The sequence below is a fragment of the Atractosteus spatula genome, chromosome 6 (genome assembly GCF_055471065.1).
Source record: "Atractosteus spatula isolate fAtrSpa1 chromosome 6, fAtrSpa1.hap1, whole genome shotgun sequence".
Lineage (NCBI taxonomy): Eukaryota > Metazoa > Chordata > Actinopteri > Semionotiformes > Lepisosteidae > Atractosteus > Atractosteus spatula.
In genome coordinates, this window is record NC_142711.1 from 51,892,551 (window position 1) to 51,918,199 (window position 25,649).

General features: G+C 36.3%; 1 protein-coding gene across 5 annotated transcripts in view; it reads right to left on the minus strand.

Annotated features, from left to right (window-relative positions):
• Positions 1-4,226: 4,226 nt before the first annotated feature.
• The window catches only part of zmynd11 (zinc finger, MYND-type containing 11), a 56,570-nt gene continuing 35,147 nt past the window's right edge, over positions 4,227-25,649 (minus strand). For 4 of the 5 annotated variants that reach the window (XM_088918532.1, XM_088918531.1, XM_088918529.1 and 1 more), the window contains 12 exons: positions 19,415-19,576; positions 16,200-16,277; positions 15,078-15,170; positions 14,221-14,308; positions 13,976-14,031; positions 13,521-13,598; positions 12,118-12,236; positions 11,424-11,631; positions 10,239-10,307; positions 9,457-9,729; positions 8,648-8,833; positions 4,227-7,312 (listed from right to left, as the gene is read on the minus strand). In XM_088918532.1, coding sequence (XP_088774658.1) covers positions 7,190-7,312; positions 8,648-8,833; positions 9,457-9,729; positions 10,239-10,307; positions 11,424-11,631; positions 12,118-12,236; positions 13,521-13,598; positions 13,976-14,031; positions 14,221-14,308; positions 15,078-15,170; positions 16,200-16,277; positions 19,415-19,576 — 1,533 coding nt within the window. In that variant the 3' untranslated portion in view covers positions 4,227-7,189. Of the gene's footprint in view, positions 7,313-8,314; positions 8,433-8,647; positions 8,834-9,456; positions 9,730-10,238; positions 10,308-11,423; positions 11,632-12,117; positions 12,237-13,520; positions 13,599-13,975; positions 14,032-14,220; positions 14,309-15,077; positions 15,171-16,199; positions 16,278-19,414; positions 19,577-25,649 lie in introns of those variants that run through there. The other variant, XM_088918533.1, reaches the window with a different exon arrangement.

The following is a 25,649-nucleotide window of genomic DNA, read 5'->3' on the forward strand; positions in this document are numbered from 1 at the left end:
TTGCGAAGTATTGAAGTATGCTTTTGAGTACAGGCAAGTTGAAGTAGTTGAAGTACTCAACACAATAATGGTTTACAGCTCAGCTCACAGCAAACACCCCTTCACCTCATGGAGAAACTGGAGAATGGGCAGAATTCTGACCTGCCCACCAATCAAGCCCTTTCAGTTTTGACACACTGCAAGCTCCACATTGCCTGACAGGATTGGAGCTGTTATCCCTGTGAGCCTGTGGCTTCACTGTCTGCTAGAAAGCCAAGAGAGCCCTGTAGGACTGATCCCAGCCCTGCCCTGATCAAGCCCTGTCAGCTTTGTATTACTGGGGATTCCAGTGACCAGCAACGACATCTTGGTCCTAACCTAGAGCTAACCTGTACTTGGAATATAAGAAATTACAGTACTAGTAGCACCAAATTAAACTTGAATTTATTTACCTTCACCTGCTAATATTTCAATTACCAACTGTTTTGCTTGTAGTTCTTGATGATTGTCTTAAGGTTCATTTTGATATTTTCTTGGGATGACCTCTTGTTGTCAAAGTTTAGTTAAACAGATTGCTTGATGTTTGTTTGTACTTGTGCTCTTCTAACAGTGGACATAGGTACATCATACTTCTAAGAAAAGGTGCACTTTTCAGCTTTTCTCTCACCTTTATCCGTTTTTTATTCACCACTTCAGTAGTGGATCTCCCTTATTTTATGTACTGTGCAATCACATCTTTGTAATTTAGTTCATTTTGTCATATTTCATTCCAATTATTGCCCCTTTCTGAGAATGTGGTATTAAAGAGATATTTAACTTAATGATAGTTGAATGTTACATATTTATGATACCTCTGCTTATTTTACACCTTCTGACAATTTTCTTCTGGTTTAGATAGGAAAGGGCAAAATGTACAGTATGTTGGCAACTGTATATCACCTTCTCTGCTCCCTGTGAATAGATTCATATCTCTTTGAACTCATTTTGCTGAAGTTGAAAAAAGGGACAGACCAAACACAAGGCTACAGAGGCCATTGAACTGAAAAGCAGTGCTGGAAGAAGCATAAAAGAGTGGTGGACTCTGTGATTGGCACTATAAGTGCTCTTCGACTTGCATGATCTGAAAATTGGAATAGGTAACACTCTTATAAATAGGTCTACATTATTCAATGGTTATGATTAAATATTTGCCTGTTATCATCAATAACAGGCAGATATGTAATCGTTTGTCCCTTAGAATTCAAAATGCAGCTTCAGATAGCAGCCTGTTCAATTGTGCCTGAGCTAAAATAAAACTAAAAAGATGCTGTGAAAATGTTAGTGATTATCTTAATACAGGGACATCATGTACTGTATCCTGGTACCATACTCATAGAATACAGCTACTAGCCAAATTGATTGCAGGAGTTTTCTAAGTATGAACTAATCTACAGACTAGCTGGTTTCTATTTCAGAGGAAAATATGGTGAATGCTGCAAGAAAAATAATAAGAACATTTTATTGTTCATTCATCTGTATCTCCCTGAAGGAAAATTCTGCCGAGCTCCAGTTGTATTTTAAAATGACTTTTCAGTGCAGCTGTGTTATTGTCTGCTTCACTGTTTGGGAGACAATTTCAAAGGGCACAAAAATAGAAAAAAAGCACTTAACTGTTCTTTTATTTTTTAATTTTTGTAAAAATTTAAAATGAAGCTCTTTCACATCAAGAATGTTAGAGTTAAAATATTATGGTATATGCTACTTGACAGGGGCCTGCAATTCAACTAATCAGAGCTGTCAATTTCATTGACAACGTCAAAACAGTGGATCTATTCAGCATCATCAGCACAGAGGGTTTTGGAGGACTATGTCAAGCTAGCACTTCATATTGCCAAAACCCTGATATATTTCCAAAAACATCTACACTAGCTGGGATTTCAGGATCCATTAGCTACTAGCAAACAAATTGGTTTCATCAGCCTAATGACTAACTCTTGTTTGTAGCTTTTCTTATTTGATGACATGGAAGAACAACGTATTTACCTGAGTTAATGCATGAATGAATCGGAACAGTCTAGTAGGAAAGTTCTCTCTTCAAGGCTAAAAAAGTTCAATAGTTTTAGCCTATCCAGGAATGTATCTGTTTGCTGTTCCCTGTACATAATGTTTTTAAAATGTGGTGACCAAAACTGAATGCAATATTTTAAATGAGGTCTTAGTAGTACATTGTATAATTTTAACAAAACTTTTCTTCAATTCAAAATAAAAATTAGTTTTTGTATCTCCATGTGATCAAGAAGGTGAAAACAATGTCAGCATAAACACCTTTAAGTCTTTCTCATAAGTATATTCTTCAAGTCCAGTTTCTCTTTTTATATCTATACTTTGTTTTTACTACCTCTATGTGATGCCCTGCACTTGTCTACTTCAAACATCATTTCCCAAGTGTCTGACTGATCTAGAATTTGATCTAAAACCAGTTGAATTTCATTTTCTGCTTCTACAATGTTTGCTAATCCTGCTATTTTGGGACTGCAGATCTGCAGTCGTGGCTAGTTTACTAACTATACCAGAAATAACCTAAATTTGAGCACTCTCTTCTTATCTGAACTGCCTGTTCTGTAGCCATTAATCAGTTCCAAACTCAAACATAAGCATTTCTCTGAATGCCTACCGCCTGTAATTTCAGCATGAATATTTTATGAGGAAATATAGTATATTTAAAGCCTTATGAAAATTTAAATATAGCATATCATATACCCAGTATGTGTCAATTATTGTTTTTTTTTTCAAAGAACTCATACAAATTAGTTAGGACCTACAGTACCTAAACCATGATGAGTGTCTACTAGGATATACGGTATGTTCTGACCATATTTTCTGTTATTGTTGGATTATTCAGCAAAAACGCTCAATTTAGCACTGGTGTACTGCTTTATTTAAACGTTAACATCAATTTAAGGATTTTAATGATTTTTCATCTTGTCATAGAGTCAGCTCATGATCCTCTAAATATGTAAATGTATTTTCTACTGTCAATTTATTCTAAACTTGTAATTATTTTTTGCATAAGTTTCATTAATCATTTATGTTTGTGATGCGTAATATAGCCTTTTGAATGCCCCAAACTGAAGGAAATCAAGACAAAAAGAAATTAACCAATATGCCACACTTTCTAAGAGAAAACCTTTGTGCCACCAGTGCAGAGTCCTTAATGAAAGAAGTAAACCTTTAGAAATATTCTCCTCTCACTTCACCTCTTTACAAGTTCTGGGGCAATAATTGGTCATGATAATGTTTGAAGTTAAAATGTGTTGCATATCTGTTTTTAAGAGATGGATCTTAATACTATCTGAAGTACAAGAAAAGAATAAGGAATGGGAATTTCATTAGCTCTTTAAAATGAAAAACTTGTTCTTATTTTTGTCATGACTTTTTGTGAAGATCTTTTAAATTGTGCTTTATCGTTCTTGCAGCTATCCGCCGTAAACAACCCAAATCAGAGGATCTAAATTACCCGGTCCAAATGTGTAGAAAAACTAAAAATTTTGTAGTAAATACTTCAAAATATAAAATTTGTATGTATTCATTTTTTGAATGAGAAAATATAGTAAACAAATTTTACAACAGTAGCAGTGAAAGGATTAAACATACAGTACAGATGCAGTTCAATTGACCAAAATGCTTAATTGATACAGAGAGGTGTGTTTCTTTGCTTTTGGTTTGGTTGCTCTTTAGTTTGTATTCTGGGGTCAGTAGCTTCCCTTTTTTATAATACAAGAGTTAAAAGCGCTTCTGCAATGTAACCCAAAACCCGCTTTTGTCTTCATATGTCAAGAATATTTATAAAGAAAATTTCTACAGACCATTCACCTACCATGGTTTGGTTACGTCTCTCTGTAGTCCAATTAGCCAGTGGTACTGTTACCCCCCACCACCAAAAAAGAAGACAACCTGGCAAATCAAATCTAACCAGCATATCATAGTAGGTGGAAGGGAACTGCAGTGCAAAACCCATTTATACATGCAATAGTTGCACATCAACTACCACTTTTATCACTAAGCCATTTAATTTATTTTAATTTCACACTTTTGGTACACTGTGTAAATGCCTGCATCAGAAAACAAAAATAACTAATAAAGCAAAAAAAAACATTAAAAGAGCATCTCAAATATATAATAAATGTGTGACCTTTAAAGCACAATTACATGACACAATATAAGGTAACTTTCCACCTACAAATGAGTGTTTATGAAAACAGCCAATATTTGTTGAAGATACATTTATTGTTCCATGTTAGCACATAGAATGACTATATATATTATATATATTACTAGCTACAGCATCTTACAAAAAATGCCAGAAAGCATAGAAAACTGACAGCCACAATAAAATGTATACATATGAACAGAGAGAGAGCTGAAGTTTTAGAAGACAGTTTCTGGATTAGTCGTGAATTAGTCGTAACACTTTTCTTACTAGGAACAATTCAGAATTTATCAGTTAAGCGGTGAAGGGAAAAAAACCGTACTGCATTTTTTTTTAAAACCATATCATTTCATATTGCATCATTTCAGGAAGTGCAACTATGTCATTAAATGTTAAAAATAAAAATAAAAAAATCAGATAACACACACCTTACTTTCATGCAGATACCAGCAATATTTTACAGACTGGAATGATTATACATCAAAATATTTCCACTTAAGAAAATATCACAAATGGTCATTTATAACCAGGGATGGACTAATATAAAATATTTAATAGTATATTTGAAGATCTACAGATTTTTATTCCCCCTACAGATAATTGTTTTGCAGTATGCAATTTATGTTGTCATTCCTAACCATTCTGTTCCAGAGATAACTGCAGGTTTGTAAATGTTTTCCACAAAACAGCAGCAGTAGAGCAAACAACTTGACATAGTCACAATTACGGTACATGACAGTGAATTGATATAATGCAAACTAATTGTGGGAAATAGGTAACATTGAAAAACAAAGAAAATCTGCTTAATAGGTTATTTACATATAGGAAAAAGTGGATAATGGTAATTCCATGTTATAAAGTAGAATGAAATACAAAAAACATTGTTGGATTTGGAGTCTTATTCAGATGTGAGAGGGAGAGAAAGTAGCAGGAATATGAAGTAAAGGAGTTGGTAAATAAAACAATGGATTGGGATGCAATATGAAAAAAATGTGTGAAGAAATGGAAATCTGGGAAGAGTGAAAAGCTGAAATCTGTAAATGAAGGGATATGTTTTTAAACATAAGTATTTTAAGTACTCGAGGAATGTGTGATCATAGTTTTAAGTTTAATTTTAGCCACATGGTGTCTTTCTAGGGTAAGAGTACTGGATTTTCTGTGAAAGGAAGCAGAGAGAGAGAGGTCAGCATAATCATGGCTGGAGAGGATATTTTCCCTGAAACTTGTAGTATTTATTTACATGTAGTGCTGTAGTGCTACAGTGACATCAGCATCGTCGTTCTCACAACAAACTTTGCAGGTAGACAACATAACCACAATTACAACCGTCGTGCCTACATTTGTCAGCAATTACATATTTTAGTACTGGGAACATGTCACATGTTTGTGCCTAAAGTTTTGCTTAGAAACTGCATCCTGAGATCCATGGTCATAACCTGGAACTAACAGGTGGACTTTCTTAAGGGCCATGAAACCAGTTAAGCTATGATACTTTAAATCTTCCATTTTGTAACCATAATCAAACATAACTTGTAACCAAGAAAGACGATAGGCTGAAGGACTGCTAAAGTTTTTGTAAGGTGACAAGTTTTTATTTTTCTTCTCTTATCAAAAATCAAGCAACCATACTGTAATTTTTATTGTGTGCCCACAGTGAGTTTATGCGCATGTATATTTCAAGTATGAGAGATGGCTAATTGCTACGAAAGCCCAAACTGCTAGACTTCCTTCAGTTGTGAAAGTCTTGAACGCACAATACAGAATACATTATTCATCGGCATTTGATATATTTTATATTGGTCCATCCATATATGTCTGCTTTTTGAACCAAGAAATTCAGCAAGCAAACTTTTTTAATTACTTTAATTTTGAAATATTAATCTACATGCACTTTTCTTCATTCTGTGTACAATGATGGTATTGAAATAACAGGCACCAACCACTAACTACAACAGAAGCAGTGAAAAGCAGTGAAGAGATTTTCAACTAGGCGGTATTTGTATTCTACAATGAAACCAACAGTGTAAATATCACAATATATAAATGACACTGAGGTCAATGAAAAAAGAAAAAAACGTCACCATTACATTTCGTCTGTTAAGACCAGTACGATAAAGGTAGTATTTGGCAATTTTTACAAGCATTTAAGAAAAACAAAAAGTGCAAACCTTAAAATAAGAAGTAAATAGTAAAACCTTCTCTAAGATCCAGCTCAGTTAAGATTCCTATATTCCCCAGTACTGTAGGCTAAAAGAGAAAATCTAGCAAAATGTTCATAAAAATTACAATATATTTAAAGACCATGAACCAAAATGCACATAATTATAAACGGAAGTTTTTTGACAGGTATGATACCTGTCATCATAACCCTGTCCCCTATTTCAATAATAACCGTAATAATTCTGGAAAATGGGTATTAACCAATACAAATACATAATCACCTTAAAATTTGGATGACTAAAACCTTTGTCCAAGACCTACAGTGTAAATTTGAAAATTTTCTTAAAGAAAGGAAAACATTTTTAATGCTACAATGTTTTTTTACGATTGAGTTCAACATCCAGATTTTTTTCATTTTCATTTGTAGTAAGAAAAGTGACTTTTTTTTAAAAACAATTCAGGTAATAAATGTACTTTTTCCATAAATGCTTGTCTTTTTTTTTGCTTTCAACTTAAATAACACATTTGCCAACAAACATAAAATAAGCTAGACAATAAAAGACACATTTTACCATTCTGTGCATTTGAGTCATGCCCCCGCACACATGATCATGATTTTGAAAAAATAAAATCAATCTTGGGCGTATTAAATAAACGGAGAAAGAGAGAGAAACAAAGGAAAACGAATTCTTTTCAACTCTGTGCAAAGTTTTCGGTACACAAAGTGTTCAGAAGGCTGGTGCAAATGAGATTTCGGAAAACGAAACTACCCAATTTGTGTGTTCATAAAACGCGTTCTGCTACGGCAGGAGCAGGAGACACAGTGAGTCACTGACAGGAGAAGAGAAAGGAGGCAGGCCTTCATCTTTTCCTGCGGCAGGTACGTTTGTGGTCAGCATGCCAGTGCTCCTGCTGACACTTGATGGAGCAGTACGATGTGTTCCAGCAACAATGATACATTGCCTCCTCTTCACAGTTGTAACACTGAAAGACAGGAGATGGAATTATCTCCTCACTATACAAACAACCAGCATCACCTCTTACCCTGTTCATACAGGGTTCACACTGTATACAATATTGATTCAAAACTTGAATAATGAAAACTGTACACGGAGGATCCACATAATTTACCACCTGTTCCTATGGACATATGATAATGGAGCCCAAATAAGTTTATTATGCAACTGTGTACCCTGCCCTTCAAGAGTACAAATGGTTGTCACCAAAATGCCCGTTGCCCATGGGTGCCATGTGTTTCTGCACCAATAGTTTCATGGTTTATAGTCTCTACAACACCATTGTCTGAATACTTCAGCTAACCTCACACACTTACTGCACATACTTCACTGTGGAAGCAATGTTATTAATAAGATCATTATTGGGGCTGCCTGTTTTCCGCGTTCCTTTCTGATCAACCTCATCCGTGCTTAAACACATACTGTAAATGATTATCTTTAGACATTTTAATGATAAGCTGTAACTCAAACCTTCTCCATGTGCACAGGGTGTTTAACTATTCACACAGCCGAATTTCTTTACACTTTGTTTTACTGAAGATATCCTTATCACACTGACAAAAATGACACAAACTGCTACAAAATATAAAGAATTGTTTGGCTGGGATGCGTTTCATGGATGCTGTTTAAAATGCATGGCTGAAGATACCCTACAGAGGGGGCCACTTGTGAAATCTTTTCCAAGAAGCAACAGCTTAAAAGATGACCTCTGTTTTCTGCTTTACTGTATGCATGACTTTCTGTCACAGTGTCACATTATCTTTCCAAAGGCTGCTTGTTTTAATATGACAACATTCTGTAACTTCTTTTTACTTTAAAACATGCATGTGGTGTTTATAAACTAAGCACAGTGAGAGGCTTATTTTGGCAATCCAAATGTGTTTAAGCAGTGCTGTAGTGGTCTACGCAGTTGATGAAAGCAATCCCTCTTCGGTAATGTTATTCATCAATTAAACTACTGTACCTCAGGCCTGATAGCTCCTGACAGAAAAGTGGACTCTCAGTCAAGGGTCCAGAGACCTTTAGGGTCTTCAGAAAGGATTTACAGGGGATTCCCAGGAAACCCAGGGAATCTTTTCATCCCAAGTCTATTAATATATAAAATCACAGTCTTATTTTCTCAGGCAAATCTTGGTCTGACATTTAATTTTGTTTTGTGTATTTCATAAAAAAAAATTAATTTCTATCCATTATGTTAACATCAGGAACCCTTTATGAGTAACTGGGTTCTGGAAAATGGATCCTCAAAGTGGAGTTCAATCAGTGGAAACAGTGTTTTAGAAAGTGGTGAGTGAGCACTTACCCACTGCTTCTTCTTAGTCTGAGAAATGAGCTGTTTGTGCTGTGCAACCATTTTCTTGACTTCCTCCACCAGCTCCTCCTTGCATTTTTCTTTCACCTGTTTGCACTTCCTCTCCATTTCCACCTGAACGTTCGCCACGGCCTTATTCACAGCTTGGCGTTTCTCCTCCTCCATCTCTGTGCGCAACTGCACATGCAGAAATAAGTGGACTCATATTATGGATTTTAATCTGAAATCATTACTTAACTGAAATTAAACATCAAACATCAAACCTGCTGTTTGCTGTCAAGTTCAACTGATATGCTTTCTTGCTTGAGCGTTAATTGCTACGGTTTTAATACTTTTTTATAGTTTTTAATTTAGGTATTGTGGCTGTAACATAAGGGTTACATAAGGGAATCCCACACAGTTATTTTGTTTTATATTTTATTTTATCTTTACACCAAGCAAAGATTCAAATTACTAATTGAAATTACTAATTCTAATTCAAATTACTAATGGTCACAGGACAGTAAAATGTCATCCAAGGGATGCTTGATTTTAGGTTGAAACGCCAAATAAACAGAAAATACCTAACGGCAACTTCAAACCACTTTATTTTTTAGCTGGGGTGTAAAACGACACAGTACATTACACAAATAATTAGATGACCAGCACAACTATTAAACAGATTTTGTTCCAGTGCGGAATTTTCTCAAACTCCATGTTTACTTATTCAACCCCTCAAGTCAGTTTAAGCAAATAAAATAAGTTTTGCAGGTCATCAGGCAAGATAAAAGTGAGGCTGAAAATCCTTGTGTCTTCTTTACCTTCTCCAGCGCTTCCCGTACAACTCTCTCAGTTTCCCGCTTGTTGTCGGCCTTCATCATTTCTTTCACGTCGTTGAAGATTTTGGTGTACTTCTCATGACACATGTTCTGGCACACGCCGTCATTGTTAGTCTGGGTGCTCCGGTGTAGTGTTCTCGGTGAGGAGGCACTTAATTTTTTGGTCTGAGTTGAGACAGACAGCCTTTCGGGTTGGTGGGGAGTGGTGGGGATTTCTTGACTGGAGCTCACTGCTTCAATTTCTGGCTCTGGGTCCTGAAAGAAAAAAAAATCGACATCCCTCTGTTAGACGATCACTTACTTTTCGTACTCACTGGACAAACACTAAAACGCCCAGCTTCCCTGAAAGAATCTGATCAAGAATGACCACAGTCTCTTTGGGAAATCCGAGTCTAATCGGAGAACAAAGGAGAGTGCAAGGGGGCTTACTTCAAGTACGCAGAATCTTGTCAAGGGCAACCAAAAAGACAACTTTGATTCCAGCAATGGTAGAAGGATCGGGGACACAAACATAAATTAACCGAAGACGCACTTCAGGTGGAAGGAAGGATGCGACTTCCTCAAATTAAAAGTGATCCTCTGAGAATCAAGAACTGCTCAAGTTGATTCCCGCAGACTGTTCCAAGAAATGGCAGTATGAGATTCTCAGTATTTTCTCAGTAAGCTTTGTTTCATTTAAAACCCTCTGTTATTCTTCTCTAGAGATATATCAGTGTTATTAATATTCAAAGTATAGTCCATTTTAGACCACTGTAAGCACTTACTTCTTCTTTGGGCTCTGTGTGTTGACTACGCCTCCCCTTCTTTGTTTTCGGCTCCTGATTAACCTTAAGCTGTGGAAGATAATATATTAATTTAAACACTGAGCTGAAAATAACTAAGCATTAATGTAATATTTATTATTAATAATATGTGGATTAGAAATCCATATATCATCCAGAAATTCATGGATATGAGTGTCCTAAACAAGCAATGATGATATTGACAATCCCCAGTCTAATATTGAAGGAAACTCTGCTGCTATTATGAGTTAATCCCTGGTTTCCTTATGCGCATTTCTTAATATAGTGTGAAGCAATATGTTATTGAGCAATGATGATTAATTGGAGGAGGCATGACTAACTAATATTTAATATAATAAGATTGCTGTTAATATGCCCAATTCTATTCTTGCAAAACCAGCTTCTTACAATTATAATTAAAGATTAAAGTAAAATTTAATTTAGAGGCTGTTATATTTCCTGAACCACGCTGCCATCTTGTGCTGTTCCTGTACTAGCCTTTGTTTGCAGATAAAAACAAAATGTGTACATGCAGGTAATAAAATAATAAGTATTTATTTATGCAGTCCTGTCCACACTGAACCCCCCCCCCGATATATATCAATCTTTTTTTTAAATAATGGATCCTGAAAATGATACACGACTGGCCACTAGATGGGGCTGGAAGCTGAAGAAAAACAGCGATGAATTGTTTTCAATTGAATTATGTGGGGATGGTATGGTGGTGCTGAGACCCTGGGTTCAATTCTAGACCTGTGGTGCTGTCTGTGTGGAGTTTGTATGTTCTCCTTGTATTTGTGTGGATTCCAAAGACATACTGGTAGGTTAAATCGCTTTTGGGCACACTGGCCTCAGTGTGAGTGTGTGTTTGTGTTTGAACTGGCATCATGTCCAGGGTGTCCTGTCCTGTTCCTGTTGTTTGCTGGGAAAGACCTCGATCCCATGTTGGATAAACCTGTTAGATAATGGGAGGACGAATCGCCTGGTTCACATAAAAAAGCCGTTCCAGTCAAAGTCACCTTTTCAATTTTCTATTTAAAAATGATTCAACAATGCCATAGATTTCAACGCAAGTGTTTCAGGGGCAAAGACCGAAAATACTCAAAGCTTTTGGTCAAAGAATGTTGCTCTCTCCTTGCAGGAAGAAGGGAGCCTGTCAGGGCCAACCTGTTCGTTGCTGGTGGAAGAGATGCTGGACTCGGCCTCTTCTTCGTGCCTCTCTTCCATCTTAGTCTTCCAGAAGCGGCCTTCTCGCAGGAAGCGCTGATGCAGCTCCAGCTCGTCGCAGGCCTTCTTCCAGCCCATACTGCGCTTCACTTGCAACTGATGCACATTCACCTTGATATCCTGGATGTTCTCAGATGGGATCCAAGCCCTCCATAAATAAGAAAATTACACTCAATATGATAACGGTAAATTGTCTGCTGCTCACAACTGTCCAATTCTTTTACAAATAACCAAAAAATCTGACATAATTAAAAAGACACGGAAGTCACGTTAAATGCATCTGTTAGAAAATTAAAGGAACTAACTCACAATAGGGTAATTCAGCAGTCATAAACACAGACATGTATACATATTATGTTTTTTTTCATCCTGTCCTCAGTTGTTTGCTGCTGTGAGTCCTATCAATTATATCTCACATTGTTGCTAATCAGATACTATTCAAGGTAATATAGGTAGAAAAATAAGAGCTACTTTTTTAAATCATAAAGGCTCATATTTTAACATGGGTGGTTTTAGAAAATCCAGCAAATTACTAGACAGCAGGCCTATTGTCATAGAGCTACTTTAAGAAGGAAAATGAAACTGCCTCTTTACTATAATAATACTATAATAATGTCACCACATTATTCTTTACCTCTGATGCTGATGACCAAAAAAACGTACATCCACTTGATTGTCTTCTCTTTGTAGGACTTTTGCAGGCCAATAGCCAAACCCTTTCATTTTGGCCCAAACTAATTCATGACTTGGCACCTTTATAAAAAGAACAAACCACCTTCATTATTAACCTATATTCTTCTGTAACAAAGTCTCACTGTACTTATTTTATTACTAGATTAATCAGGCTCCAAAATATATAATAGACAGTATTAAGAAACAATAGCTCTGTTAAAACACCAATGTTAACTATTTCCATAGCAACCAAAGATCGATGCCATATTTTCATGTTGAATATTATATTCATGCAGTTTTGTTCCTTCATTCTCATTTGAAATTGCACTGATTAAGGTTGTAAGAAACGCATTTACCAACTGAAAAATGAAGGTTTGTACACAATTCTATGTAACATATAGTATGTATACAAGACCAAACAGTTTAATAAACCAAACAGTAAAACAAAAAATTTGTGAAGAAAGCAGTCTGCAATTCACATGCTCAAAAAAAACAATTGCACAATAACCAGATAAAAATATCTGTAAAATAAAAACATAATTTAGAGACTAATGTCCTGGTGATAATCACATCCAAAACCTTATCTCTTATAATCACAGTTGTGAGTTGTCATCTATATATGTCCCATAGTTTAAAAGCATTTAAACGCATGCAAAGTTAGTGTGACCTAAAATCTGTTCTTTGATTTTCTTTGGGTTCTGTTTTCTTCAACTCAATGGATACAAGCTCTTTCCAACTGTACATTACCATTTACAAACAGACTTTTTTTCCCCACTTATTCCAGTCCTCTTGTGCCAATTTAGACATTTTTTAAGGTTGGACTTAAAGCATCCCTAGATGACTACTAGATTTAAGCTTACACACTGTTGATGCCATGAAAATTCTCAAGTAGTTGGGTGTGAAGTATTCGGACTAAGCATATTGGAGAAGCCTCTCTGCTACTAAAGTCACTATACCTGGCATATCCTCAGAAGGGTGATAACCCAGCATCTAGAAAATCATACTTAGAGAAGCCCTAAACCTAATAAAGCAATGTTTAAGGTTTTAAAGAAAATAAACTTATTTCTTTTTATTATTTATCTTTAATTCTGTATTTTTTCTCTTTATTTCTTCTTATTTTCTTTAAAAGAAGATGTAAGTGGCATAAAGTGTGAAATATGTGGTATTTGTCTCACAACAAGGAAAACAAGGGCTGGAACCATTTCATGCCACATTACATTGAAGTGATTCCTGATCCATCTCCAAAGGGATGGCACTGAAACAAATGAATGTGTTCAGCCCTCAGCCACAGCATCAGGCCTGCTAGGAATGCTAAATATCGAAGAAATGAATGTAGCCATGAAGATAACATTATTCCATACTTACACAGGGGTAGCAGAACCAGCTATCAGGTCGTGCATTTGACAGATAGAAACAATTTTTGCACAGCTGCAGTTCATTAAGCTGAAAAAATAAAGTTCTGTTATTGCATTCGTATCAGGTTTTATGCAGATAACATGCTCAACATTTTAAAAGCTTAATGAATGTCAAGCCAGTTACTGACTAGCAAAAACAAAATCTGTAAAACAGGGCTACAAAACATCTCTTCTGACTATAGAAACTGTTCCAGTGGTGGTGTTACACCACAACTGGAGGAAGACCAGTTGGAGACTGGTTTCAAATAATCCTGTCCCTGAAGGGACACTAAAGACCAGAAAAACCTTAATAATTCCTGGTTACAGTATATAACACTACATACACTATATATTGTTGATATAATATATAACACTTGAGTACTTTCTTGATAGGCTTAGATGGAAATTAGCACTTCAGCAACTTACCTCATGACATGTATCACTGTACAGCAACCGTGCAATTTCTGCCTGGTCACTTTGCACTGCAATAAAACAAATCATACTTCCCTATTAGAAAAGGCCACATAACCTACCACATAGAGAAAAATGCATTTATAAACCTGAAATGTAACAACAAACAAACTTTCACTGGACATTGTATAAATCAGTACCAGGCAAAATGAAGTAGCATTGCAGTACACTGCAGTTTGTGGAATGATGATTATTCTCACCTCCAAACAGAATGGCTGTGTTGTGTACAATCAGCTGAGCGTCTGCTTTAAACTCCTCAAAGCTTTTGTATTTTCCATCAGTGACATTCTAAAACAACGACACAAACATTCACAAAGAGCTGTTAGTTCATAAGGCAGATGCAAAACAGCCAGAATCCAGCAGAGGGCAGAGTAATATATGAACTTTGAGCAATTTACACTATTTTTCAGCTGAAGTTTGGCAATCTTAAACTTCAGGTTTTATTGTGTGCCTGAGCATCCTTCAGAAACGTCTTACAGTAAAATTATTTGAATGAATATTCAATTTTCAATTTTATGTTCTCATTTTTTTTTCTTTTTGGATGTCTTTTACATACAAGAGCTAAAATGTCCCCCAAAACAATAATATTATCTGTATTACATGCATTCATTTTACTGTACAATGCAGGGAGGCGTACAAAAACTAACCATCCTGTGGATAGTTACTGAAACTGTGGATTCTTATGAAATTAAAAAGGTTACAAATGAGTGGAGAACTTTCAGTCTGTTTAGCTTGTTTGGTTCCTAGTAATTAATTGACCAGAGGATCTCATCCACTTATTCTTCAAAAGAAGTAAGGTAGCAGCATAAACAATAGAGCTGAGCAGCTTATTCGAGACTCCTATAACCCGGTACAAATACAGATCCATGGTAAGTAACTAAGGAGGTGTCTATGGTAAACAAGTATGTTGTTACCAGGAAAATTATGTTACATTTTGTTGAATGTCAGGTAATTTTCAGGTAATTTTCGATGTCTTTGTACAGTGTTTGCCTCAGTCCACTTGATTTTTATTATTACAATTGCATTACCTGAAAGAAATGAGTTGATTACCACCCACCTCCTGTATGTTGGAGACATCCAGCGGAGTGTGAATTAGCCTTCTGTACATGGGATGCTTGCCGTCCTTTCCTTTTTTATTCAAGTCTATAGCCTATTATTGTTGGGGTTTTTTATGAAAGAGAAGAACAAATGGTTACTTTTGATCGCAGAATTGCTTGTTTTTTTCAACTGATGAAAAATATCATTACAAATCAATCACTTAAATAGACATCCATTTTTTTCACTGCCCCCTATCTCCTTCTTGTGCTGATCATTCCATAGAGATCAGAATCGCTGATGCCTTAAAGCTGAGACTGGGCACTATAGTCCAGACTCCACTGGTTAAACATGCAGTTGGCTGACTGTGACTGGAATTCTCCAAGCAGTGGTACAAAACTGGGCTAGGTGGTTTCCAGGGCTAGATGAACTATGTCCTATCCTGAAGTGTAACACTGACCCCTCATTCCTTCAGACAACTGGTTACCCTCAACACTGCCCTCCACAAACAATACAAGGATTACTGCAGTTCCAAATAAGAGAATATTTTTTGCATAACTTCTGTGTAAACGTATGTGCAGTTTGCCCAAAAAGGCAAACAGTGTTCAAGTGTTGCGAGTCAATATATTGCGAATTTAAAATGCTGTCAGCGCTCCAAAGAAGAAAGACATCAATAGAACACATTTAACTAGTTTCAAGGCAGTTCAATCCATTTCTTTCTTATAAATTATAATCAAAACTTTAATATTTCATTTATAAAAGGTCAAGAAGGTTTGAGGAACTACTTCATTCTGTACATATTATATTGAAATAGAACATATTCAATAATATACTGAAGAACCATGAAAAAACATCAGTCTACATTTTATATCACTAGATCATGAAATGCAATGTATATATAGTGAAAAGATAGACCTGAAGATAGAACAATGTTACTTGGGAAAAATACAAGACATACGATTTCAAAAACACACCAGGTGTTCAGTGTAAGCTCTAGTAAATTCAAGATAAGTGGTAATGATCCCTTTGAGAGAAAACAGACAGTCCATGTCAAATAATACCTACAGCATGTACTACCTTTCTGTGCATACTTTCAGAAAGTGAACATTACAATAAAACAAGAGAAATGTTTTAGAAGAATTACCCTTTCTTTCATACGTTGTACGATGAACCGCAGATATTTGCTCATTTCTTGCTTGTTCAAGTTCTTCTTTTTGCTGCTCTGTTACAAAAAGAACAACAACAAAGCCTTAATTTCTAGTTAGACTTAACGGAGCGGTACAGTACCACAGTGATTCGATACTGAGGGATATGGAGTTTGCTTGATCTCCAGAGGCCTGAGTGGGCTTCCTCTGGGCACTGAAGTTTCCACCCGTCTCCCAAACAGACAAACTGGATATGTAAATTGAAGGATCTAAATATCTAATTGTTTCAGTGAGTGAAAGACCACAAAAGACTGGTGTCCCAACTAATTCTAGGACATGCTCTGGGTTGTCATGACCCATACCAGGATACAGATGGATTAATAAAGCATCAATCAAAGCTTAATGATCTGTATCACTACATTTCTCCTCTCAACTCTTATAATTTCAATCTCTGTTTACATTTGTTTGCCATTTAAATGACTGAAATAATTTGCAATGACATCCACTGGCATGTATTTTTTGGGGTTTCTCATTTCCACTGCCTTCCCCTCAGAATTAAAAAAAAATCCTAAGATATCCATGTATTTAAAGTATATGATCCTTATCTCCTGATAGAGGATCATTTATTTTTTCACATAAAGGGTCAGAGACTACAGTAATCAACTTTCACACTGCTATTTGGGAAGTCTAACAATTATGGAGAAAAGAAAAATTAATTTATACAATAACCACACTAGAAAAAGATACATTTTTTCAGAAACTGCATCAAGACATTTGTGTTTAAAATTCATTTAAGCTGGGATTGACTCATTTTAGAGGATTTTCAATTTTTCCATTTTATTTTCCATTGGTCTTAAAATAATGACAAGCAAATGATTGTCTAGTTGGTCTCTAGGTGAGTGAAAAAACAGGATTTAATACTTCACATAAAAAAACAACATCACATAATTTAAATAATGAGCATCAAACACATAAAACATTATTAGTCTATGCATGTATGTTATTTGAAAACGTATATGGTTTTTGGATACTGATTAAATGCTTTTTTATTTGTTCACTTATCACTCAGGACTAATGTGATACTCCTGAGTGACTTACTGTTGCATAAACACTAAGTAGCCTCATTTAAGAGAGAGATGATATGGTACACATGATGATGTGAATGTCTAGCCTGGTAAAAAAAATGAGAACAGAAAACACAGAAAGGAACAAAAGCCCGCTTATAAGGAAAATAAAGTCTTTGTATCCTTCAAAATGTTGTGCCGCTGGACACTACTGCTCGTTGTCTGGGGAGTTTGCATCCAGCAGTTACTCACCTGACAAGACATTACAGCCAAACACAGTTTGTCAATGACAGGCCACTACCCGGGTGACTACAATCATGTGTTCTTGCCAAAATCGATGCATTATCATCTAAGTGTGATAGCCTGGGCAGCAATGTCTACTCACAACAGAGCTCTCCTTCACAGTGATGGATGGTGACCTAACTGCAAGATGCACTATTGATTATGTCCTGGACCTCACTTGATGCCCTTCATGTGCACTGATCCTGACGTGACACAATCACAGCAGGACAACACCTATCCACATGATGTTCATGTACCCATGGGGTACAATCCGTGGCTCTACAAGAGGACTGGACACCACCTGCAACCTAGTGCAAACCTCTTCAACACAAATGTAAAGCTTGTATTTCCTAGATCGGTAACCACACAAGCTACCAGTCTTTGACTTCCACTGTAGACCACCTCTTGATCAACACTGTTCATGACAAATGTTGTTCAACAAAATTAATTTACCTATGTTATGTCTTTTCATCAGACATAAGTGCATATGTTACGAAAAAGATGTTGCCACCTTCCAGAGATGACCTTTATGAATGCTGCAGTTCTAATTCATGCGTTTCTTTTGTTTCCTCAATAAGGAAAACTGATGTGTTTTGTGTTTAATAATGGGGAGAGGAGGACTTTTGAAGGTTGGCTTTTGAATCAACGAGTTAGCAAGCACAGATATATTTTTAAAAAACAAAGACGTGTTCAGGTCCATATTTCACAACATTCCCACACCTGGAATATAAATATAAAGCAGACCAGACTGTGTCAAAACAGTCAAAAACACCAGGCACTGAATGATGGAAGATTCCTTCATGTACTGTACATAGCACTTCCTAATATATGCCAGGGTTCTGAATACTGCACTATAACTATCTAAACGAGATTTACACAATTAGGGTAATTCATTAAGAAAAGGGAGGCAAGGTGGTGCAGTGGATAGCACTGCTACTTTGCAGAGCTGGGGCCCTGGGTTCAATTCATAGGAGCTTGTATTTTCTCGCCGTGCTGTCATGGGTTTCCTCTGTGTACTCCGGTGTCCTCCCCCAATTCAATTCTCCCCTGGGGAAGTTAGCCCTGGTGTGAGTGTGGGCATGTTTGTGCGTGTCCAGGGTGTTTCCTGCCTTGCTTGCCAAGATCAGCTCCAGCTCCCTTGTGTTCCAGTACTGGTTAAAGCCAGCAGCCATATCACTCTGCAACTCACAACTGGCAACCCACTGAAGCTAAGCAGGTGTGAGTCTGGTCAGTACCTGGATGGGAGACCTCCTGGGAAAAACTAAGGTTGCTGCTGGAAGAGGTGTGAGTGGGGCCAGTAGGGGGTGCTCACCCTGCAGTCCATGTGGGTTCTAATGCCCCAGTATAGTGACAGGGACACTATATTGTAAACAGGCACTGTCCTTGGGATGAGACGTAAAACTGAGGTCCTGGCTCTCTGTGGTCATTAAAAATCCCAGGGCGTTTCTTGAAAAGAGTAGGGGTGTAATCCTGGCATCCCGACCAAATTTCCCATTGGCCCTTACCAATCATGGTCTCCTAATAATCCCTATCTATGAACTGACTTGATTACTCTGCTGTCCTCCCCACTGATAGCTGATGTGTGGTGAGCGTTCTGGTGCACTATGGCTGCCATCCCATCATCCAGGTGGGGGCTGCACATTATTGGTGGTGGTGGAGGGGAGTCCCCATTACTTGTAAAGTGCTTTGAGTGTCCAGAAAAGCACTATATAAGTGTAAGCAATTATTATTATTAAAGCAGTTTGAAAATGGATGGATGGATGGATTAAGGAAAGAAAAAATAATATGAGACAGGTCTGATAGCATAGTGCAAATGTCTTCAACATGAGGAGCTGCCAATGGAATATGGCATTGAATGCATTCCATACCTTGCATACAATGCATTGCCAGTGTGTGCTGTTGTCCCTGGGCTTAAACTCATCTGAGAGGCATTTGAGATGGTACACGCGAAAGCAGGAGTCACACATCAGCACATCTCCAGGGTGGTGACATTCAAAGCAGTACCAGTCATGGCTTTCAGACTCCCAGTCCTGGAAGAGAAAAAAGCCTGCGTAACTCACGTCCCCCCAGAAACCTGCTTCTCTGCCATTTGCCTTAATCATAATCATTTATCCTTTATAAGAAATTCCAAGTGAAAGAAAACTTTAAAAAATAAGGACACCTGATGTCCCCTTAACAACTACAAGCAGTGTCCTTCAGTGGTAATGGCATGTGCTTCTAAAAGCTGCTCACATGCACTATATAGTAAAGCTTTACTCTGTAACCGAAAATTAGCAAAGGCATTGCCATTTTGTTACAACAAGATCCAGTTCTGGAACTGAGGAGCATTTTAAAGCCGTTTTCTTGTAAGGCACCCAGCTCTCAATAAACACTGTTAAATAGCAAAAATAGCAGTTATCCAGAAACTCAAGTGAGAGTTGCCATTTTGTGCTTTTAATTCCCCATCTTAGTAGCTACTTCACTTTCCTCCTCCATAAAACTAACTGCACCAGCTTTTAATTCCAAGTTTTTAAGTAGTGAAGACATAAAAACCAAGCAGAACTACAGGCCTATAAGACATTTAAAAATGTGGACAGAACCTACATTAATTCATGTGACTATTCTTGTATAACAATATTTTTAACCCCAGAGCACAGAACAAATGAGGAGCCACTGCAACCTACTGATCTTTAAACCAGTAACTTAAGACTAGACTGTGTAGGTGCTTTGTAACAGGCATAGGACATTAAATCATTTAAGAAATTATTTAATTAAGAAATCAACTTAAGTAATGTTAAGAAATTTAAGATGTTTTGAGAAACTTGTGGCTAATTTTAATTTAATGCTTAATCCTAGCACAGTTAAGACAACAAATCAACCCCTTCTTCAGTACAACTTGCAACTCCCTGGGTACAGTGATGCCAAAGTGTTACTAGCAACCTGCAATAATTTAACAGTTCAGACTGTAAAAAAGTCTGGCTTTGTCTTGAGGGATTTACTTTTCTTTTTTACATTAACTGATACTTTGCACATCAGTGAATGTTTGTGTGTTTTTACTCACAGCCCAAAATAATGTTCCAACACTGAGAAACTAATGATTTGATAATACACCAAAGAATGTTAGACGAAAATAAAATGTGTAAAAGCTGAAGCAGATACATGAGGCAAGAGGAAAAATGTTGGTTGTTCTTTTTGTTGGTTGTGTAACTACACTATTAACTATTAACTATATAACATATGCTTTCTTCATAAAATTCTTAATTTCATATATAGCCTTCCCTCACTGTATTGCAGATTTGGATATAGTTCTCTGCGTCTGCTCACCATATACCTGTGAACTGAATATGTCTTAGCATATTGTTAACATTTGGTGGCTGAATGTGTTGAAGAGTTCAAAGTGAAAGTTACACACAGTGCAAAGGCTGTTGAAAACCAAATTTCAGAAGGTGAAAGCGAACTGATCTTTGCACACAATGCACACAATCTGAAATCGCAAAACCTGGCTTTATAAAAGACAAAAATAAAGACCAAGGAGTGAAGGCTGTATAAAGAACAATGTGAACAACTTGGATATCATATAGCGCCTGTTAAAATAGTTTCATTTGTGTAACACAGTCATTCTTCTAAAGACCATCCAAATTCAATAACGTTCACTCATTTTACTAATAGCTCTGTTCTTTTCAGTAATATTATAATTAAAATAATTTTAACTATAATTGCCTGTAACCTACAGCAATCTGTTGTAACATATTTTTTCACAGCTGCAGTTCTTTATAAGCACTAAGTAGACAGAAGAATGGACACGTATGTCCTTGAAATCTCCAACATGTTAATTTCAGCTGCCCTCGACATTACAGAGCTGTTCAGGTTCTCCAAATGCATTCAGCTATTGAGGTATACATACAGTATCAGCCAATGGCACTGCTGTGTCTGAGGTGCTGAATGATGTGTAAGGCCAGTGCCCACATTCACCAGTGGCACACTATACAGTATGTATGCACTCCTCTCTTCACTGTGTGGATATATTTGAAACACAAAGTATGAGATTCTTTAACAAAGAAAGAGGTGTAAAAATGTTTGTAGGCTTACACTGAAAGGTGTTGATCATGTGAGCAATCACTTAAGTGTTTTAGCAGAACCTTTTTTATAAATCAAATTTTCATATTTTCACACATGGCTGTGACCACAAAATTATTAACATAGTTCACTTGTACAGTACATTAATGTAGCCATATAGATATCAGACACAAACTAAACTAGCATAATGTAATGACTACCCCAGGGATGGGCAAGTCTAGTATACCTCTCAGGAGTGTGGTACAGTAGGTTAAAGACAACTTTAAGGTTACTAAGGCAACAGTAACAGTATCACTTGAATGGTAACAATATCATTATACTTGAGCTCATTAAAATGCAAACAATACTTCAGTAATGTCCCTGTTTTTGCTTGCTGTATGCACTGGCGTCAGAATCAAAGTGCCTGAGAAGGAGCAAACTTAGCTGAGAGGACCATAACAACTATAAGGCCCTTTCAGATGTAACACAAAATATATAGCTGATCTAATTTTGATCTATTTTGACAGTGGAAAAGAAACTTCAAATTAAATCATTTAATTTGGAAGAATGATGTACTATTAAGACCCCCAAAACATTTAACAAACCAGCTAACTATAGGAGTGTTTTTGTGTTGGACCTTTTGGGCTCTTTTTAAATGTTTCAGGTTGTGGAACATTTGGAATTTGTTTTTCCTTTTTTAAGAAAAGGAAATGTGTTGATGTGGCTCAAAGGAATATGGTTATTATAAACAGAATTCTTTATTTATATCAATTTAAAAGGGTATTCTCTACATAGATAAATAACTGTGCAAAAAGGTATAGGACTATGAGGTCCTGACTGTGGTGTGGTGTGGTGTGGTGTGGTGTCTATCGTAGCAAGAGGCAATTTGAGTGCATTAGCCCAAAGACAAGGTTTTTTAAAACTCATTCCACATTCCTAGGCTTTAAGTTTGTTTAAATTTAACAGTCCAACAGTCCTGGTTCATTATCAAGAATTTTCAAAAACAGCATCAGTAGTTTGGCTAAAAAACAGGAATGAGGTTTAAGCATAGCACCAAGATGAAATGAAGTGCACAAGAGTACATTAAAAATCAAAAACTATGAACACATTCCACTTTCACCAAAGAAACACCCACTGGCAACCAAGACTGATACAAAACATTTCTTGGAGTAAGATTAATGAATGCTTCAGAAAAATGAAGGGTATTTCCGACTGATTTTTATTATTTGCATCTCAAAACAAGCTTTCCTATTACTTAGGGAGAGATGGGCGTAAAGTTGCATACACATACTGAATACAGTATTTCTTTAGGATGAAAATTGCCAGCTGTACAATAATTACAATTGCATTTTATTTTACCTATTGCCTTGACTTGCTTCTTTCAAGAACAAGATGGAAGACCATACTGATCAATTATAGAAATTGTTAAGTCCACCTTTGCGCTTTGAGTTAAAAGGTTGCAAAGTGAAGACAAATGTAAGGTATTATCACTATATATTCTTATACATCCACATAGATCTTTAAGAACAAAAGGTTATAAACAAGTCATTTGGCTTCTTTGATAGTAGTTAATTGATCCAAGGAACTCATCCAGCTGTTTCTTGAAAAAAGCCAAGGTATTGGCTTCAACAACATGGCTGGGTAGCTTGTTCCATAGTCCCACAGCGCTTTATGGTTGATACTGTACGCCTGAAACAACTGATGTTATTCATTTGGTACTGGCATATGTTCCACAATGAATCAAGCTGTGGTTATTTAAAATTCAGCAACTGTAAAATTACTGAAAGTTGATATAAAATTGGACTCAATCTAAAAGTTTTTATAACAGAATAACAGGCATTTGAGAACGATGGAGAGTGAATAGAAAAAAAAACATTTTGGAACTCACCGTAATTATTAATATTTACACTTGCTGTTACTGTTAAGCTTGTTCCAAACATAATTTAATAAAGCATAACAAAAAGTATAAACATATGAATATAAAGATGCAATAAAAGACAATTAAATTTGCTATTTAATGGCAGTTATAATGATCCACTATCTGGTTATTTTTTCACAATTTGCTGCTGGTGGATGACAACTTAAAAAGGTAATTAATTCCTCTGTATGTCACATTTTTTACCTTGTTTAGAAAGAAGGCAAATGCTTACACTTCTGAATGCGTGATTATATTCCCTATTGGTTAATGTGTGAATCCAGGGAGCTAAGTAAAACACCTTTAAATGTATGTTTTAAGCTTTTTACTGCTCCTCTATCATCGCTGATTTATTTTGTTAACCATTCCAATGAAAATCCAAGGACTGAGGAAGCAGAAGTCTGCAGAACAGACATAACGCAGACAGTAGCAATACAAGCTACAGCCCAATAAAAACATTCTATCTGACTATGTCCTGCTCTGGAGAAATAGGATTGCAATATAACACAACATAACGACTGTTTAACTTTGGGCCAGATTTCTGAAATTTGTTGCAAAGGTCTCTAAATGGCATTTGTGTTATAATATATTTTATTGGTCTGCACTGAAATACCACTGTGATTTCACTTGCTGTGAAAAGCTGGACACACACATCCTACAGTACCACACCCACCCTAAACTAATACTGCTTTTTTGATTTATGAAATGCATGCTGGAGAAGGAAGACAGGGAGGAAAAATCATTGATGAGTTCTACGACTACTATTAGTAAAATCACATCTATTACTACAATTGACACCCATTTATATATGCTTGCTACAAACCTGTTTCTGTGCACGTGATGCTGTTTCATGACTCACCCAAAAAACGATACTTCATTAACATTTACTGAATGTGGAGACAGTGACAGAATGACACAGGGTCATGGAGAATGAATGTTGTTCCGGATGATACCTGTGTACTCTTCAGCAAGGTTTAGAATGCAGAATAAGAAACAGGTTTAAAGATATTCTATGTAGCTGTTAAGGCACTAACACGAATCATGCAATGTTAAGCCATTGTTGCAGCTTTTCGTTTTGATGTCCAATATTTCAGTTTCTTTTAATTTGAATAAGCAACTTTTACAGATAAGTAGCGAGCAGATATTTAAGAGTCATGAGTCACTGTAGGGTCATTCTGTGACAAATCAAGGGCACCTAAAACTGTATAAATACAAATTGCACCACTTCAGGTTTTAATGTAACTGAATGCGAAAGGTTGTTGATATTGTAAAACTCTAGTTTTTAAAAATTCCAGCTTGGTTTAAAGAGTGGTTGTGATTAAGGATTATGGTTAATGCGATCTGAAGAGAAGCATTATTGACATTGAAAGTGCTCATCAAAATGTCTTAGGTCAGTCAATGTAAAATCCCATATTGATGACATTCAGTTTCTAGCTGTGTAAATACTTTAAATATTAAATATGCCATCTGTTCTGTGCAAAACCCTTAAAATCAAGAAAAACTAATTGGAAATTTAAAAGCAAGGCTTTCTGATTCTGATCCAGGTGACCACAGGATCTGCTAGTTTTCAGTCCAGTTAAGACTCTCTGTTGCTTAATTGATCCCTAAAATTCATAGTAATTGATTAGACTTTTTGCATAGTTCTCTGTTTATAAAAGTTGCAGTTTTTAAATTACTTCAGATTATTTTGGTAAATTTTAAATCCCAAGAAGCTGCAGAGCTGAAACAAAAAAATACCTAATAAATATAACTCTGGGCTCCAATTAAATAATCAAGACCTCAGACAGAACAAAGCCTAATCTGGATTGAGAGTGCTGATTTAAAGCGTTTTATGCCCCACAATTTTAATTAAACCTTGACACACCAACCAATCCCAATTTGCCAGCAAACAGAATACCACCATCAAGTAACGACTTTGGAATTAGCAATTGGCAGGCCTGTAAAGTTTCAGTTTAATCCCAGGCTAACACTCACTGATCTCTTATGTGAACGTTCACACAGTTAACAAAAATAAAATTGCAAATCATTTAAGGTGGCCTAAGAGCAAAATGCTTTAGGCTGCCCCTTTTGATCACACATCCATGTGATGTCGTACTTTTATTAACTAACTGGAATATAGGTTATATTATTTTCGCAGATGCTCTCATGAACAA